The 20,776-nt window shown below is 36.3% G+C and overlaps 1 protein-coding gene across 4 annotated transcripts in view; it reads right to left on the reverse strand.

Moving 5' to 3' along the window:
* Positions 1–20,776, reverse strand: part of Dpp10 (dipeptidyl peptidase like 10) — a 1,676,457-nt gene that overhangs the window by 423,785 nt on the left and 1,231,896 nt on the right. For all 4 annotated transcript variants that reach the window (NM_001415116.1, NM_001415117.1, XM_063272512.1 and 1 more), the window contains exon 4: positions 6,433–6,527. In NM_001415116.1, coding sequence (NP_001402045.1) covers positions 6,433–6,527 — 95 coding nt within the window. The remainder of the gene's footprint in view (positions 1–6,432; positions 6,528–20,776) is intronic.

The following is a 20,776-nucleotide window of genomic DNA, read 5'->3' on the forward strand; positions in this document are numbered from 1 at the left end:
TTGTTGTTGTTGCTGTTGTTGTTGTTGTTGTTGTTGTTTTGTTGTTGATATTGTAGACCAGCCTTAGACTATGGTGATCTGACAGGATGCATGGGATTTTTTTCAGTTTTCTTGTATCTGTTGAAACATGTTTTGTTACTAATTGTATGGTCAATTTTAGAGAAGATACCATAAGGTGCTAATAAGAATGTATATTCTTTTGTTTTAGCATGTTTTAGGATGAAATGTTCTATAGATACCAGTTAAATCCATGGTCTGTCCATTGATGAGAGTGGGTTGTTCAAGTCTTCCACTCTTACTGTGTGTGGTGCAATATATTCTTGGGTTGTAGTAAAGTTTGTCTTATGAATGTGGGTGCACTTGCATTTGGAACATAGATGTTCAGAATTCAGAGTTCATCTTGGTAGATATTCCTTTCATGTGTATGAAGTGTCCTCCCTTATCTTTTTTGATAACTTTTGGCTGAAATTGAGTTTATTCAATATTAGAACGGCTTCTCCAGCTTTTTTTCTTGGGACCATTTCTTGGAAAATTGTGAGGTAAAGTGTCTGTCATTATCACTGATGTGTGTTTCCGGTTTGCAGCAAAATGCTGGGTCCTGTATACATATGCAGTTTTTTAGTCTATGTCTTTTTATTGGGGAATTGAGTCCAGTGATGTAAGGAGATATTAAGAAATAATGATTGTTGTTTCCTGATATTTTTGTTGTTAGAGGTAGAATTATGTTTGTGTGGCTATTTTATTTTGTTTTTTGTTTTTGTTTGTTTGTTTGTTTGTTTAGTTGGTTTTTTTTGTTTTTGGCGGGGGGGTTTGTTTTGTTTTGTTCTGTTTTGTTTTCTTTGCAAAAAGATTACTCTCTTACTTTTCCTACGGTGTATTTTCTCTCCTTTTGTTGGAGTTTTCCAACTATTATCTCGTCTGGACCAATCAATTTGGAGTTCTTTAGGCCTCATTTATGTTCTTGGGCATCTCTTTCATTAGGTTAGGGACATTTTCTTGTATAATTTTTTTTTTTTGGTTCTTTTTTTCGGAGCTGGGTGTACCGAACCCATCTTGTATAATTTTGTTGAAGATATCTACTGCCCCTTTAGGTTGAGCATCTTAACTCTCTTTTATACCTATTATCCTTAGTTTTTGTCTTTTCATTTTGTCCTGGATTTCCTGGGTAGGTTAGAATAGTTTTGCTTTTTGAATTTTCTTTTTTTTTTTTGGTTCTTTTTTTCGGAGCTGGGGACCGAACCCAGGGCCTTGTGCTTCCTAGGCAAGCGCTTTACCACTGAGCTAAATCCCCAACCCCGAATTTTCTTTTATTATTATGTCAATGTTTTCTATGGTATCTTCTGCCCCTGAGATTCTCTTTTCAATTTCTTTCATTTTGTTGATGATGCTTTTGTCTATGACTTCTGATCTCTTTCCTAGGTTTTCTATCCCCAGGGTCGTCTCTCTTTGTGATTTCTTTATTGTTTCTATTTCCATTTTCAGATCCTGGATGGTTATTTTCAATTCCTTCTCCTGTTTGATTGTGTTTTCCTGTAACTCTTCAAGGGATTTTTGTGTTTACCCTTTAAGGGCTTCTACTTGTTTACCTGTGTTGTCCTGTATTTCTGTAAGGCAGTTATTTATGTCCTTCTTAAAGTCCTCTATCATCATCATGACATGTGATTTTAAAATCTAAATCTTGGTTTTCAGGTGTGTTGAGATATCCAGTACTTAGGTAGGATAACTGGATTCTGATGATGACAAATAGTCTTGTTTTCTGTTGCTTAGGTTCTTGTGCTTGCCTCTTGCCATCTGGTTATCTCTGATGACAGTTGGACTTCTGTCTCTGCTTGGAGCTTGTCCCTCTTGTTGGTCTCTAATCCTGTTGTCTTAGGAGTGAGAGGACATTTGAAAGACTCCTTCTTTAAGGGCAGGTTTTGAGTCTGTGGGACAGCCTTAGCTATGGGTAGAGATGGAGAATGGAAGCGTCCAGTCCCAGGCTATTCTGAGGTTCCTGTGTCCTGTGCACTCCTGGCATGTCTCTCTTTGAACAGTCAATGGAATGGAAGTGGGGTGTCATCTGTGGGCTTAGAAGTGAGAGTGTTCCTGGAAGACCAGCTCCCTGAGGGAAGGTTTTGGGTCTAGAGGGCTGTGTGACAGCCTTAGCTCTGGGCACAGATGTAGCTTGGAAGGCTAAATCAAATCTTTTAAAAATATATATAATTTGACATTTTTTGGCAGACCATGTTTTTGAAGAATTACAGAATTTTGATACACCAGACAATTTTAATCAATAACATTTCTCAATTGATTTTCTATTCATTGATCAAGAGACTTTAATTATAATTGCTATTGTGATTAATTATGGCTATAAGTAAAACACCCCTCATTATACAAAGAGACTATCTGAATTCTGATAAATTATTTCTAATACCATGACTTAGGAGAGGTGCTAAATCAAAACATTAAACTAATATGAACTTTAAAACCCAATTGTACTTAACAATAATATATCAGAGTAGAAAAGAAATAGATTTCCTTTGAAATCATATCCTTATAATTTACATTTTTTTATGTCAAGTTTTGGTTAACTGGCTGCACCAGAACACCATCTTCTCTTCTCTCAAGCACTACTCTGAGACTCATAACCTGAAACTGCACTGGGTCAAATGTGAGTTTAGGGATCCCAGGCATCACATAAGTATAGCAATTAGAATATTTCTTAAATGTGCCTATGTTAAAGGTTACAGGTAACAGAGAAATGTCTAGAAACAGATATCAAAAGAATTTTAAAAATATAAATGCATAAGCCTAGATAAATTGCATTAATTAGCACATGGATTCTGTATTAATGAATGAGCTGGAAATGATGCTTTAACGACACAAGAATTAGAATGACAGATGATGGTATAGAATTTTTTTTTTGCTAAGCCAAGAAAACTGAAAATAACACAGAACAAATTATAAAGTAAACAAAAACAATTTCTGATGAAAAGAAATATAGCATTCATCTGAACTGAAGGAATGAGTCACAAACAAGGGAAAACCCACACTGGTGCGCTAAACCTAATCTGAATGATTTTATTGGGTGACAACATTTTCCTTGCAAAGGTTACCTACAGAGAAAGGAAAAAATAAAAACATATATGATCATTGCTTCCTAAAGGAATACTGCAGAAGACCAAGCACATTGATTTCAGTTTGTATTTCATGATCCTACCCATATCATACCCAAGCCCCATCTTCTTTATTACTGTCTTATTACCCTATTGAAGGTTTCTTTTCCATGATGAAGCAATCTCTCAGTCATTCTTGCCCTTCTCCATGTCCCTGAGCAATACATAGCAGTCTTTCACCTAGGCAGGGAACACTAGAGGCTGCCCTGCGTTGCTTTCTACAGTTCTTTATGAAAGTGGATTCTATCTTCTCAATTGAGGTTCATACCCTTAGAGAGTCTTATGTAACTACATAATGGCAATCAGTCTTACATAATTTTTCTCTCTCTTAAGTTCTATGAAGTATTACATCCACAACAATTATTTTTAGGTAAGTATAGGTTGATGTATTACCACTAAAATAAAAATGTCACAGAAACACACAGAAACACACACACACACACACACACACACACACACACACCCCAAAGTTAATAATAATTGGTTACTTAATGGCTTAGCGGCTTCCTTTACATAGTTGCTCACTATGTGTGTGTGTGTGTGTGTGTGTGTGTGTGTGTGTGTGTAGGTGTTTTCTTTGTTTGCATCTATGATCTATGTCCATGAATCAAGTACATATCTAGTACACACTGAGGGCAGAAAAGTAGATCAGATCCCCTGGACCTGGAGTTATGGACAGTTGAGGGCCATTATGTGGATGATGGAAATCAAACCCAGTTCTTCTGTAAGAACAACCATGCTCTTATCCACTGAGCTTCTTTTTCTATATAACTCAGTACTACCCACAATGCACTGCCCCTTCCACATCAATATATAAAATGTCACAGATATAAGCCCGTAGGTCAACCTGGTAGTGATAATTTTTCTCTTGAGGTTCTTCTATGTTCCTTAGTGACTTGAGGATGTGTCAGATTGATAATAAAACCAACAGAGACACCAACAATTATAAATATATTCATAGCAAGCAATGAGATTTAAGCATAAATAAATACAGAAAAAACATTCACTGCAGGATTTCAACAAAGCTTTAAGAGCTAACTCTGAAAATTGTGTCATAAAGTACAGAGATAGAACATTACCAAATTCATACTACAAAGACAAAATTATATAAAACCACATAATATACAACATAAAAATATAGACCAATTTCCCAGATAATGTAGGAAAAACTTTCTCAATAAAATACTTACAAATGTATTATAAAAATCACACATTTTCTGGTTAGGTCAACTTTCAGAGACTAGAGACATAAGAAAGTAAAGCCTGGATTGAGGAATTACCTTGATCAACCTTGCATATGTGCCAGGCTCTGGAAGTTAATTGTGATGGTTAAATGATATATGGGTGGTTCCAGCTGACTCTAGGCATCACCAATCCATAGGCAGGTAGTCTTATAATGTATATGTAAAAGCTAGCTGAACATAAGGCTGCCTTCCAACAAGCCAGCATTCTCTACGGTTTTTGCTTTACTTCTTTGGCTGTGAAGTGAATTCCTTGTTCAATGGCATATGGAGTAGAGAACAGACTTGCCTTCAGTTCTTTCTTGAGTTCTTTCCTTAACCTCCATCATTACTGAACTGTGACCAAAATCTTAAGGAGAATAAAACTCTTTCTTCTTTAAGTTGCTTTAGGTCTTGGTGTTTTATCACAGCAATAGACAGAGAACCAGAACAATACACCATGACAGAGTAACTTTCATTATAAGGCTTTAAGATTAGTTCAGCATATACTGATGCATAAATGAAATACAGCAGATAAGAAGCAGAATCACAGCATCACCTTATGTAGATAAAGCTTTGATAAAGTTCAATACTGCTTCATGATAATGTCCCTGAAGAAATTAGGAACAAAAGGGATGTCTTTAAATATAAAAATGCCATATATAACACTATGCCAAATTAGAAAGCAGAAAGCATTTCCTCTAAAATCACAAAGAAAACAAAGCTATCTACTTTCTGCAGCCTTGCTCAATGTGATGCTCAAATTCCGCTCTGACAGAAACAGCATAGGAATAAAAGTGGAACTAATAAGAAGAGAAGAAGTAAAAGCATCCAATTTGCAACAACACAATCCAAAGCTTAAAAGGCACCAATGACTAAGCCAGAAAATTCTTCGATCTGATGAACACTCTTTACATGTGAGATTGTGCAGTTGGTAAAATGTTTGCCAGGCAAATATGAGACCCTGATCTTAAATTCCTAATATCCATGTAAAAAGTTGTATGGAATATAATATATATAATATAATTGTGGTAATGCAATATAATCCCAGGCCTAGAATGAAACAGAATGATTCCAGGGGTTTGTTGGCCAGCCAGGAGAGCAAACTTTTGAACTCCAGGTCCAGTGAAGGGAATCCATCTCAAATCTAAAGTGGAAAACAATTGAGGATGAAGATATCTGGTGTCCACCTCTGGCCAACACACACACACACACACACACACACACACACACACACACACTCAAGCACACACCACACACAAACACATACTACTCACACTCTGCATACACACAGAGATAGACAGATAGACAGAGAGACAGACAGACAGAAGGCAATTGTTCTAACAGTGGGTTAAAAATAAATCTAGTCCTTAACTTAAGCAATGGATAGAGGCCTGCTACAATAAAACTTCAAAACAGAAGACAGTAATTTAAAAGACACTAGAGATGGACAAATCTCCTGTGTTCATTGACAGGATTAATATTGTAAAAACAGCTTTGTTACTGAAACCAATCTATAGATTCAGTGCACTCAGCATAGAAATCCCAAAGAATTCTTCAAACACTTAGATGAAATAGCTCAAATACACACAAACATAAAGATCAGCAACAGCCTGGCAACCTTAAACAGCAAGAAAAATGTTACAGGCTCTCAAATTATCACAGAACTGTAACCAAACCAGTGTGGCACTGACAGAAATAAAAAGTCATACAGACTAAAGCAAAATGGAATAAATAAAACCCAGTAACAAACCCCAGAGCCGCAGCCAGTTATCCCTGACTAAGGGATCAAAAGCAACTTTGGACAACACCTCTACAACAAATGTCCTGGGGAAAGTTTCCATTACCAAGGTACAAACTGAAACTACCTATTAAAGGAGACAATGGAACCAGTGAGAAGAGTAATTTCTCAATATCTTAAAATATCTGTGTCTCAGTTTTCTTCCAGAAATAGGATAGTGTACTAGAGCAGGGTTACTGATATTTAAGTACCACGAGAGAGTTTGCCGATGAGCAGTGGAAGGAATGCATCATACAGTTAAGTACTCATTACTTACGAAAGTTGAGTTGTCCAATAACAACGTGGTAGCGTTTGTTTCTGCATTCAGCTTCATGACGTGCCCATTGTCGGTTTTATATACCACATCTGTATCTGCAACAGGAAAGACATTCACAAATGAAAAGTGCATCCCTAGAGTTTCCTATCTGTAAGGAAGAAAAGGTGCATTATAAACACACATGGTTGTTAGCCTTCAATAACTGAAGCAGATTTCTGCACTTGGATCATATTAGTCTTCTGGGAATATCAGGAAACCTTCCTAAGACATGTTTCATTGTGCTTTGAACAAAGGGAGAGAGGGATTGTAATTTTCATTGCATAACAAATGGAAATTAATTAAAACATAGGCAATGTGCCACCCACTTTGAAAGAAGAGGCAAAAAGAATATCCTCCAAATTTCAAAAGAAGACATTCTTCTTTTAATCCACAATCCAATGTTTAAATTACAAGAGCTACCAATTTATTGAGAAGTCATAAGGCTAAGTTATCCCATACAAAAAACTTTCCTGCACACTTGGGTTCATTTCTAGCCCTATATCAACTGTATCCTTTTTGCACAAGAGATTCCCTTCTGTGGTGTTTTACTAGTTTTGTATGATCACAGATCAAAATCACCAAAGCCCTTATCATACCATTCCAATCCATTTTGACAACTTTCTAAGATGGTCTTTATTTGAAATAGCTTTTCTGCTTCAAAACGGCTTTTACATATGTGTTGGTTAATTTTTGTAAATTTTATACAAAACTAAATATAGCTGAGAAGTGCGGTTTCTTTTATGGGATTACTTCCCTCAGATTGGTCGGCGGGCAGTCCAGTAATGGCATCACCTACAGTAGTCTGGGCCTTCCCCCCATTCACATCAACCATCAACCATCAACCAAGATAATACAGCACAGGCTTCCTTGGTTTCTGCAATCAGCTGCCAGTCTTGGCATTCACTTTGCCTATCAACATCATAGACCTTCAGTGTAAATGACATATTCACATTAAGACTAAGCCTCTGGGGTGCTTTCTATTTCATCTCTTCTCATTGCTTCCTTTCCCAAACTGTAAAAATCATGACAGGCTACCTTTGTCCCATGTGGTCTTACTCATTGATTCAATCTCAGTTTTCCTAATCTCAGTGACCACAGACTTGACAAAATAAACTCAGTTTACCCCACTCAGTAATTTCCTGCCTGATAGATCTACGTTGGACTCCTTCATTTTCTGTTTTTTTTGTTTGTTTGTTTGTTTTTTTGAACTCCTTTATTTTCATGAGCATATCATCATAGATTAGTAAAAAGAACTAAGCATCATTTCTTGAATAATCATGTCTCCACAGACTTTTGCTGTACTGTTAGTTATTACTACAACCTTGCATGCCCTTGTTTTGCATCAGAGATACATGTAGCCCTACATCCTTGGATGTTCATCTCTCAGAAAGTCATCCCACAGCATAATGTTGAACATGATAATGTCTGAAGTAGCAGAGACAAAGAAGATCTGAAAGGGTACTTCTTATTATGAACAGTCTTGAGCCAACTGATCATAGAATGAGAGAATGTAAGTCATGCTGCATGGACTCCCCCAGACAAAGACAACTCTAAGTATACATTTTTTATTCAGGATAGAGGTAGGAATATGAATCATTATTTCTCTTAGAACCAAAGTAGAAAAAAATTAAGCTTGAGAAAATAAAGGCTACACTTAGCATTGATTATTTTAAAGTCAATTTTGTTGGATAATTGGACTTGAGATTTGTGAATTCCATTAGCTCTTCATGCCATATCCCCCAATTTTTCCTCCTGGTCTTTACATTTCATTAGAGGAAACTCTTTTCCTTTTCAATCCATGTGAACCTCTTTAGCTCAATACAGAAAAAAGTTTTCAGGAAATAATGCAAAAACCTTTAATATCAGTCTGTATTGATTGTTTTTCAAGCCAATCTTTCTAGTTTCCTGGTTTCCACATTCATCCTGACTTGCTGGTTGACTTACAATCACTATGGGACCCGCCTGTTTTTTTCAGAATTTCCCTTTCTAGATTAATAAGTAGCATCACAGCAAAGAGATTCTAACATGCATTATAACTTATTTGATATTGGGCAATGAACTGTGGATGAGTCATCCAGGAGTGAAGTACCTTAATATGGGAATAGTAAGCTAGGTACATTTCAAGCATCCTTAAAACACAGCTTTATATATGCCACTACAGTGCCCTGATTAAATAATATTTCCTTCTTTTCAGCTCCCTGAATTCTAAGAGCCAATTATCTGAAACACGTATTTAACTCATCAGTTTTTTAAGAGGAAAATATTTGATAGAGGCCTCACTGTCTATCTCCTCAATTCTCAGGGCTTACATTTGCAGTCTCCAACACTGATAAACAAATATGGCTGTCATAGAGGTGCCTCCCTCCCTCCCTCCCTTCTTTCCTTCCTTCCTTCCTTCCCTCCCTCCCTCCATCCCTGACCTATCTATCTATCTATCTTTCTTTCTTTCTTTCTTTCTTTCTTTCTTTCTTTCTTTCTTTCTTTCTTTCTTTCTTTCTTCTTTCTCCTCCTATAATTTGAGTAACAAAAAAATAACACAGCAAGAACTGAAGAGATGACTATCATTTAAAAGTACTGCTTTCTCTTTCACAAGACTCAGGTTTAATTTTCACAATCACATGATACTCACAATTACCTGTAACTTTAGTTCAAGAGGATCTGGTTTCCATTGGCACTGTGTATGTATAGTGCACAAACATATACCCAAGTAAAATACCCAAAGATATAAAAGTACAATATTAAAAAATATATACCATATATTGAGTCTTAGATTGTTCAGGTAAATGGAACCCAGTAATTTGTATCTCTTCAACCTAATGTTAAGAATAGACACTTCATATAATTTTTATCTTGATATGCTATAAACATGATCACAGGCAAGCAGGCCTAGGAGATGAATTAGCTGTAAAACAGCATGAAATGTACTTCATTTAAAGTTTTCACACTGAAACAACTGCCCCGGCTATGAAAACTCCAGTCCCCCAAAAGGCTTACATCATCCCTGTAATGGTGAATGTTGTTTGTCAAGTTGACAGGATCTAGACTTGCCTTAGATACAAAGCTCAGTAAAGGATTTTCTAGGTTAGATTAATTGGAAATATGAAAACCTATATTCTGTGGGATGAAGATTAACACTTAAATGTTGGCTGAGCATGGGAGCTCATATCTCCCTTCATTCTGAGCAGGTGTCAGGCAGAGCTACAGTGCCTGCTACTTCACCTTCACTACCATGATGGAGATGGTGTTCCTTTGTCCTGCAAACTGCTCTGCTCAGGTATTCTGACATAGTAATGAGATAAGTAACTAACAGATATTCCAGCTTAAGGAGCTGAAATATGGCTGCAATGAAGTGATGATATTACCTACAGATCTTTAAAAGTTCACAGGAAGAAGTTATAAGAGGTTTGAATGTTGACCTAGAAAAGTCCTAGGCTAGTTTATGCAGATTTCAATAGGCCATCTTGATAGGAATTGCGAAAAACAGACTGCAAGAGAAATGTGCACAGTGGAGGCTTGGCTTATGCAGTTTCCAAGGGGGACAAAACTCTATGAGGAACTAGGCTAAGAGCCATTTTGCCATATATGAGCAAATGGTGTTGTTTGTAATGGGGGGAGGATGGGGAGAGGAACACCCATACAGAAGGGTAGGGGGAGGGGTTAGGGGGATGTTGACCCGGAAACTGGGAAGGGGAATAACAATTGAAATGTAAGTAAGAAATACTCATGTTAATAAAGATGGAAAAAAAAAGATTAAAAAAATTCTACCCAGTCTCTGAGAACTTATGTGAATCTGAATTTTAAAGAAATATACTAAGTGTTTGGTAAAGGAATTATTAAGACGTCACAATCAGACTGTGGTAAGGTTACTGCGCACTGGTTTTATTTATACCTATAGTGGGATAAAACAAAGAGAAATTTTAAAAAAGCAAATTTTCCTAGACAAGACTCCTGAGTAAATTCAAAGATGTACTCAATAGGAATAGTATCCCGAGAATAAGATTCTATCAGTTAAAAATTCTAACTTAGAAGAAAGCAAAGACATTTGAAAGAAGAGAAATTGAAATGTCTCCTGTTCCAAATATCTATGTAGGCCAACAGAAATCACCTTGGCCTAATGAATCCTAGGCTACATGTCACCATGTCAACAGAATATGGCATCCCCACCAATGAGATATTGGCCTTGTAAACATGACAGATGTAACACTAAGAGGATCATAGAAGCATGCACAAAACTTCCAAAAGTCTCTTGAGGCCAGTCATGGATTACAAGTTCAAATTCTCTGATATGAGGCACTGGCAGATAGAGCATCTTATGAAGTTACAAAGAAAAAGCATAAGCTGAAATGTAGACACCAGGATGTTTGCAGTACCACAATCATGGGGGTTCCAACAAGGAATGCTACAGACGCGGAGGAAAGTTGGAAGCATGTCCCAGAGAGATGCTATTAGTGATGGAGGCAGTAGAGCCATAATATGGAGATCAGTTAATCCCTTTAATGCTCAGAGGATTCTTTCAGTCATCTGCAAGATTTGGAGTTTGCTCTGTTGGGATTGGTTCTTGCCATTGTCTGATTATTCTATTTTGCTCTGTCTTCATTATACTCTTATGGAATATGTATATTTATTCTGTGCTGTTACATATTGATACTCTGTAACTTGTTCTTGATTTTATAGCTTAGAGTTAAGAGATTATTTTGTCTCAGAAGAGACTTCAACTTTGAAGTTCATATAGAGTGTTGGACTATCAAAACCAATGGCAATTTTTCTTGCATTTTACATTATAGAATTTGTTATGCACCTATGAAGACAAAAATATAGAATATACTAGCTTAAGAATGATATGTGTGAATGTGAATGAGACAATGGTATAACTGTGGTGACTTATATGAATCATAAAATTGAATGAATCTAGAATAACCTTGAAGACAAATCTCTGATTACATCTATTAGGGCTACTCTAGATTAGGGTAACTCATGGGCTGGACAAAAAGAGAGAGGGAGAGAGAGAGGGAGAGGGAGGGAGAGAGAGAGAGAGAGAGAGAGAGAGAGAGAGAGAGAGAGACAGAGAGAGAGACAGAGAGACAGAGAGAGAGAGACAGAGAGAGAGAGAGAGAAACTATTTAATTCATCACTCTGTTTCTGTTTCCTGACTGTGGAGGCAACATGACCAACTGACTCACACTCCTGCCATCATTTAGTCCTACAAGCTTGATGGACTTGTACCCTTTATCTGTGAACAAAAATAAACCACCTTCTTCCTTAAGTTGCTTTTTGGCAGATAGTTTGTCACAGCAATGTAGAAAATAACTAATATAGAATATCCTATCACCTTCTTCCCAGATGCTTTCAATTTTTAAAATGTTCTCACAAACAGTATCAGGCAATAAATTCCAATCCATTAATGCGTTACCAGGGTGGTTTTATGGGAAGCTAACAGCTAAAAAAAAACCAAGCTTTATATGGATTACCATAAAGTCTCCTCATTAGTTGACACTTGTTTAATCAGTTACAAAAAAGTACAAGTATGCATTTAGTTTGGGCAAGAGAATTTGCTTGCTTAATACTGAATTAGTATATTAAATCTGTGTATAAACAATTCTTTAAAAGCTAAAAAAAATTATAATAGCATAAAAGGAAGTCGTAAGGTTTACTAAGGCATCAGATTCAAACATGGTCTTAACTTAAAATAATGTATTTTATATCTATAAAAATGCTTTCTGTATCATACTTTAATGTAAAATAGAACACAGAACCAATATACTACGAAATCAAAGCTGAAATTTATTGAATGTCATAATTTTCTGTGAAAAAGTCAAACTATTTCACAAATGATTTATTAAATATTGAGTTAAGATTTCATTCCTTAATTACGCAACTCAAGGATTAATCAAGGATCCAGAGCCATTCATGATTGAAGCGCTGCAGGGTGCCCATCCAACTAGTGGAAAACGCTCCTGACAGCAGTGTGACATTTCTCACCATGTCCGAAGACCCCTCCCCTATCCACAGGAAACAACGTCATCTTTTTTATCTATTTCAAGTTATATCCACAATCCTCTTTTCTCACAAACACTTTAAAAGAGAAAACCTTGCATGTTTGGGTTTTTTTTAAATATTGTTTTCCCCTCCATTAGATCAATGCACTCTATTCTGGGTTCTTAAGTATCATTGATTTCTGCTGTTTTTGAATAACTAGTCATATGATTCATAGTGAATATAATCCCTGCATTGGAAAGTATAATAAGTCTACTCTTATAGGTCTTCTGTATCTCCAAATTTTTAAGTTGCTCAATACCAGTCCACACTTTAACTTCTTTATGTAACATATTTCTAAGGCATGGTGTCCATTGCTGGTACTTGTCTCCAGAAATGCTAAAGTATTTTCTGCTGAGTATAACCTACTAAGTTGTTTCTGTCTCTCCTGAAGCTGGAAACTGGGGAGTTACAATTACTGGTTCCAACATGTGCTTCTCTATTTTCAGTGGCCCCTAACTCAACTTCTCAACTTCACAGAGTGAGACAAAAATGAGCAGAAGGATTCCAGGTACTTGTCTCTTGCCTTTGAGCCTCTGCCTCCTCGATGATTCTTCAAACAGGTCTCATCTTCAGAGAGGATACCTTCAAAGCTCAGCTATTGCCTTCAATTTTTCCTTCCCATACTTTTCTGAGTGATCATTTTACTGACACCATGCTGATTGACTCTTGAGGAGATTTACAAACAACTGTACTCAAACTCAGTAAATTGAAAGCAAATACTTTAGAACCTGTGGCTACTTCAGATTCATCCCTGTCTCCAAATTCATTTTGTGATCATAATGTGAAATTGTCTCTACAGACCAGTGTGGTTGAACACTTTGTCTCCAGTTAACTGTTTGAGAAGGTTGCTGAATCTTCACGACATGAGGCCTCACTGGAAGAAGTGAGTCATTGAAAATTGTCCTTTATGGTTTTAGGAGCCCAGCTCCATTTCCTCTTCCTTTTCCTACTTTCTGATAGTGGATTCAACCAAAATGCCTCCTTCTGTTGCCATGTTTCATTTCCATAATGACCTCTATCCTTTGGGAACTTTAAGCCAGAATAAACTCTTCCACTTTAATTGCTTTATGAGTTGATTTTCATACACAGCAGGAAAAATAATTAATGTAGGATACCTACCCTTAATATCCTTCCTACTACTAGGCCTCTTTGGTTCCTATATTAATACTTTTCTGTATAATAACTAGATGGTTATCAAGAAGACTTCTTAGTGATTCCAACTGTATATGATATCCCATTCTACATAACTGCTTTGCTTATCTGTCATGAACCAAACACTTATGCTCCCTAAAACTAAAGTGGAAATAACAGACAAGATGGTCAACCTCAACCGTTTTTGCAGGTAACCACATCATATATTGCCTTTCATCCTGATTTACTTACATGCACTCAGACATGCTGCAGGTCCTCTTTGGGCTTTACATTTGTTTTAAAGCATCCTTATGTTCCAGTTCTTTAAAGTTCCTCACTTAGTAACTCTATCATCTGACCTTTTATGCCAGTCATTTAATATTTGTTCATGTAATCCCTTTCAACATTTTTTTACAATTTTATTTAACTTTAATGCCTTTTCTTTGAGTTTTCAACAACTTTATATATTTTGGAAGAAGCCATTTTATGAGTATTTTGAACAGATACAGTTTTCCTTCAAGAGATCCATGTAATCTCAAAAGAAGGGAGGGGATGGACAGGTTTCCACTCTAGACCAGGGCTAATCTAGAGACACTATAGGTTCAGTAATTATGTGATAACTTCATTTGAGGCTGGATGGAAGCTCGTAGTGAGGACCCACTTGACTATGAGATAACACTGAAGCCAACCAGGGTATTGTACAAGGGATAAATGCTGATGAAAGAGATCTCGCTCAACACAATTCTCGGGTTCATTCTGTATAGACTGGTTTGCTATTAGGAGTCATGGGGTTTTGCTCTCCATAATGGGTTACAATCTAAGAGTTGAAATTAATTACTTTTCCCGTCTGCAACCAAGAGGCCATTTTCTCCAAGCTTAGCTTTTGGAGTTGGGGAATTGGTGATACATCCAATTCTTTTTTTCTTGACTTCTTCAAAATCTTTTTTTTTCTTTGTTATGCCAAGAATAGGTGTTTTGACCTCTCTTTTTAATCTTTTATCACATTTGATTTTATGTTAGCACTTCAAATTAGTGTTTTGGGAGGGAAACAATGAACAGAGAAGCTCACCAGCCATCTTACTCCTGCTGTCTGAGAACTATTTTTCCATTGACATTCCCAGGGTAGAAAAATTTTCAAGTCTGATTAGAACTTTGAGATCATGTGGAGTTGACATTTTGCACATCCTGAGTCGTCCTGTCTTGTATTATCTTTAGTCTCTTTCACATCCATTCATTGTTTATCTCTATGTCTAACGTAACAGTTTTCTGGGAAAGATTCTAAACAAACTAGCAATAATGAAATAACTTTAGAATGTCTAAACTTAAACAGACCACTAACATAATAGACAATGATGTTATCAGACAGTACCTTCATTGCCTACAGTAAAATTTCCTATTTAGCTGTAACTCACTGTCCTAGATAATTTGAACTTTCTGTTTGACAGAAATTAGAGACACCTAACAGGAATTGTCTAGATCAGGTTTATATGTGAAAATGTCTGGGGAGGCTGTCTTAATTGCTATTTGAGTAGGATAGCCTATCCTGCTATATATGATTCCATACATTAATCCTCAAGAAATCCTTCAAAAACATACTTATAGACCAACATTCAGTACCTAAATTAAACTTCTCTTCCCAGATGACCTTAGGCTGCTCAGGAGAACATCCAATGCCACCAAGGAGCAGTTGAGTAGCACTTGAAATGTATCTGAATAGTGTAAACACTATGGTGGTGAGGGGACAAGAGGGAGTTACACACATATTTAACTTTTTATCCAAATCCTATTGTTTTGAAAAAAGATAAAGCCAGGAGCACATATTTCATTAAAAAGCTATCACAAGAAATGTCATCTTTGTTTAGAAATCTTAACTGTATGCAGTTAATATTAATTCACACAGAAGTCAAACATATGAATGTCCCTTCACATGATAAAGAACATCTGCTGCATAAGTAATAGGCCTGTTGACAACTTTTCAACTGGTTAAGTCTATCTGATTTATAACTAAAGTGGGAATAGCAGCAATTTTCACACAATCATTTCATTCTTCTGATTACTTGCAAAAATATAACCAAAATCAAACCAAACCAAACCAAACCACAACAAAAACAGAAGAACATTGACTCCTCTAGATTTCCAAATGTGTTCTCCCCACCCAAGAAAGCTGTTTTTTAAACAACAGCAATAGCTTAAGAATAGCTTTAATGATTTCTGTTTTTTTTTCATTTCTTCTCCTCCTTCTTTATTTTTTCAACACCTGTACCAAAAGTTTTATTAACTTCAAAGTAATACACTCAAAGGGCTCTACCTAAATGCATAATCTGTTGTAATCATCAGGCAAAAGGAAAACTTCAACAGAGTCTCCCTTTGTCTTAGTTAAATGTCTTAGGTCAGATCAACATTATAAGAATTGCCTGGTTTTCAAAATAAAATTATCTTAAGTCAGTTTGACTCTCCCTTCTCCAGAGGGGCTGTTGGCTTGAAGACCTACGGATTGATTTTGTTCCAAGATCAGCTTCAGTGAGACAGAATAAATCACCTTTATTTGGGATGAACAAGTGTTATATAGATCTCATGGAAAGGAGAGGATTTACATGGTTCATATACATTATTGTCTAGGTTGGACATGCTTTGTTTACATGCAGAATAATTCCAAGAACATGCTGAGAGATTTTTTGGATTTACAGGTGGTTAAAACTGATTGGTCATAACATAGTAATTAACTATCATATAGAGGGAAATGTATGAGATAGACATATGCTGAATGATGCAGCACTTGCAAGAAACTCTGTACAGGGTGGTCCTCCAGATAAGGTCAGGTACTTGTACTTAGAAACACTCTGTAGATAAGAAAGAGAAAAGCTGAGAAAAGAAAAACAGCTGAAAAGGGGAGTCCTCCATTTTGCACCAAGCTCAAGGAGCTTTCCAGTCATGGTAGCCTGTGACATGGACAGCAGTGTTTCTCAAAAGGTCAGTGTAGGTCTAAGTACAGATGAAGAGGAAACAGTAAGCTCGTGCTGCTAATGTGACTACCCACCACCACCACTCAGTCAAGTTTCCTCTACCACCAAAACTAGAAATTTAGAGTAGAACTTTCCTGAGAACCAAGCTTTGTGACCTACAGACTAGTCAAATATGAAGCTTAGCTATTAGCTGAGAGCCAAACCCATGCACAGCTTCTATTGAGAAATGGACAGAAAAGTAGCAAAGAGAAAGGTAAGGCATAGCTGATATGGAAGAGCAAAGCAGATTACTCAGCAGAGTGTAACGTGGGAAGTTGCTTGCTCGCTGGACAGTTTATCCATATTATTCTCTGCCTCAATCAGTATTTACCCTGGCTTGGCTTTTGCAGGTTTTAAAATTAACTGCCACATTCCCTCTACTCTGAGTCTCATGTTTTATAATTATGGATTGGGGTCAACATTTCTCATAACATAAAAGTTGCTTGCGGGTCCCAAGGGAAACATCCTAATGCCAAAGGTCTTGAATCACAAGCATGAAAACCTGAACTTTGGTCTCCCTAATCCATGTAGAGACATGGGTATGGATGTGCATGCCTGTCATCTCTGCTCTGGGGAAATATAAAGAGGCTACACATGCTGAAGCTTACTGACCAGCACCCTAACAGATTGATACACTCTAGGTTCTGTGAGAGACATTGTCTACAAAAGTCATCAGGAACAGAGTTAACTATGGAAGACACCTGGCATCGACTTTGGCTTCAATACACAAGAGGAAAGACACTTACATATACACTTGTACATGACTAAACGTTTATACCTGTGATTACAAGATATATACACCTGTAGATTTGACTATGGTTTTGTTCTTAAAGACCTGTAAGTCAGAATCACCGTGACTTATAAGGGCAATTAATTAAGTTCACATCTGAACTAAAAAAAAGGGAATAAATAAATATGTATGAAAAAGCTTGCCCAAATGTACAAACCACCTCTCCCATCTCTCCAGTTTTTCTATTGTGCTTTGCCTTTTTTCATGTAAAAAGAGTAAATGAATTGCTCCCATTTTCCATTTGCATAGGAGAATAGTCAGGTGACCATGTGTCATATACAAAGTAAGAGTTTTCTGGATCCACAGATAGCTCAATGGGTAAAAGTACTTGCAGCTAAGTCTAATGACCTGAATTTGATCTCTGCAACCCAAAGGATACGTGTAGAAAACCAACATCCACAAGTTGTCCAATGATGTCTAAATGCATTGACTGTAATTGCTCATGCACACACACACACACACACACACACACACAGAGAGAGAGAGAGAGGGAGAGAGAGAGAGAGAGAGAGAGAGAGAGAGAGAGAGAGAGAGAGAGAGAAACGACTCTAATTCTTTTTTTCACCTGAGTAGAAGTCTTAGAAAATAATTCTTTGGAAAAATAAAACACTTGTAGATTTGTTTATGTTATATATAGGATCATTTGCCTGCATGAATGTATTAATACCATATGCATGCCATGTGTCTATGGAATTCATTAGAGATCTTCAGAGATTGGAGTTAGACATTTTTGTAAGTCACAGAATAGGTTTTATGAACTAAATTTAGGGCTTCTAAACCAAAGAGGGAACCATGGCTCTAGTTGCATATGTAGCAGTCAATGGTCTCCTTGGACATCAATGGGAAGAGACATCCTGGGAAGACTCAATGCTCCAGCATAGGGAAATGCCAGGGCAAGGAGGTGGGAGTAGGTGGGTGGGTGGGTGGGTGAGCACCCTCATAGAAACAGGGGCAAGGAGGATGGGATAGGGGTTTTCCAGAGGGGACACCGGGAAAGGGGATAACATTTGAAATATAAATAAATAAAATATCAAATAAAAAAAAAAGAAAGGAAAAAAATCTCAAAATTACTCTGTAAACTTTTACCTGATGGTTTATATTTACTCATTCTGTTTGATTTTAAATCTATATAATCTGTAACAGTATATGAGTTTAAACTTTAATAACAAAAAGCTTATATTTTAAAAGGTCTTTACATAAGTAGATATGCAATTCAACTCTCATTTAGGATATATGTGTATGTAACTTAGATGGAACTCTCATTATATATATATCAAATATGTTTTAAGACAGCAACCATGTCAACCACATAGCTTATAACCTACCATGTCTTGTCACCATTTTAAATGGATAATATGGAATAAAGCAACAATTATGAAATTTTTAGTACTAATGAACTCTCTGTTTATTATTGTATCTCCTTACAGACTATGAAAGCAACAAGTCTCATATTTTAAATTGTTATGGATTTTTATATGATGATAGATATTCATAGCTATAATTTTATAACACACTATATAACTCTGGTTTAAAATATTGTTTATGTTTTGATGAAATTGCAAATCTAATCTAAAATGTACTTGGCTACTGCATGCTTATTTCTGACTGGTTTTGCATGCATGAATAAATGCATTTTATTTCTTGCTGCCAACCACCTAGATGTGGATTTTACCTCTGCGCTTTCTTTCCACTGGATCTAATATAATAACAATTCAAATATTATTAAAATATAAATCCTATTAAAATTGTTTTATACTTTTGTACTGCTATTTCATAGTGTGGTGTGAGGTCAGGCAACACGGATTATATACATCTAGGAAGTTGCTAAAGAACTATTTTAATGTAAGTTTTCTAAAAAACAAAATAAAATACACAATTTTTTAAAGTAAGTCTTGCCACCACTAAGCTGTATCTGTAGAATTAAAATGAATTCTTTAGGCTGCTAATTGCCACAGTTTAGGGCTGTGGTCCTTATAGTTTGTCGACATCTTGTTTAAAATTGTAACAAATATTCTTCACTTCAAAAACCTCATTCCTGCACACAGGTATTTTTGGGCATAGTCTTTTGCCTCTTTGTAAGTAGGAGGGAAGTTCAGACCCATGGTTTCCAATTATTCACTTAAAAGCTATAAATCCTCAATCTTAACCATCCCTCTCCTCTCAAATGTTTTAATTTTGACATCACTAATTAAATGACTTCACATTTCATGGTGGTATTTCCTTAATCATAAATTAGATAATGCTATGTTGAACTTAGAAATTAGAGACATAATGAATTCTACAAATTTAATCATGATCTGGTCCTTGGTTTTCATTAAAAAATCCTATGCTTTATTATTTAAATGTCTATCTGTAGACTTGGAACTACCCCTAGCTTAGGTGGTTGGATATCAGCCCTGAATCCTTCGAAGTTTAGTCAGTGTAAAATGGCCTGATACCATCCTAAACAACACTGTTTACTGTTCAAAATCAGCAACCTTCTGCTATGAGGCAGTATAATCAACTGGTCTACCAAATGGATATAATAAGATGCATGATTAGAGGCTAATAGGAGAATGTCCGGTGTCCTGCTCTGTCACTTTCCATTTCATTTCTTTGATACAGAGTGCTTCACTTGAACCCATGACACCGGAAGCCAGTGAGTCCCATTGCCTCTCCTGAGTTCATCATACACACCAGTCTGGGGTTACAAATGCATGCAGCCAAGTCCACCTTCTTTCATGCTAGGGATTCGAATTCACACCTTCATGTATACACCACCCTTGGTCTTGCCTATTTTTCTACCTCATTAGTCCCTAAAGCACACTATCACATTCTGAACACTTATAGTACAAACACACCTGAAATGACAAAGAAAAGGGGATAAGGGATCCAGGATAATATTTTTATTAAAGAAATGTATATTCACTGCAGCAAAAACAGTGTGACCCAAATATATCAAGGTAAAATAAAAGTTTTAATGTGTTTCCTTTAAGAATACACATTTCTAATCACAAGGAATTTAAATGTCGTACGGTAATTTATTCTCTTGAAATTATGCATTTGGGTCTAGAGGAACAGCTCAGTGGTAAAGCATGTGTTTAGTATGTGAAAAACTCCTGTTGATTCTCACAATGGCAAAAAGGATTAAAATATAAATTAGTCATAGTACTACATTCATACAATTCCCCCCTTGTTTGTTTTGAAAGCTTAATACTATGTACTCACTTTAACATGATTTAAAGAATAGACAGACATAGTAAGCTTGGAAGATGACTTAGCTCATAAACTGCCCACTCCATGAGCATGAAGACATGAATTTGATTTTCAGAAAACACGTACTTAGTTGTGCCTTGCATCTGTTAGT

Source organism: Rattus norvegicus, chromosome 13 (genome assembly GCF_036323735.1).
Source record: "Rattus norvegicus strain BN/NHsdMcwi chromosome 13, GRCr8, whole genome shotgun sequence".
NCBI lineage: Eukaryota > Metazoa > Chordata > Mammalia > Rodentia > Muridae > Rattus > Rattus norvegicus.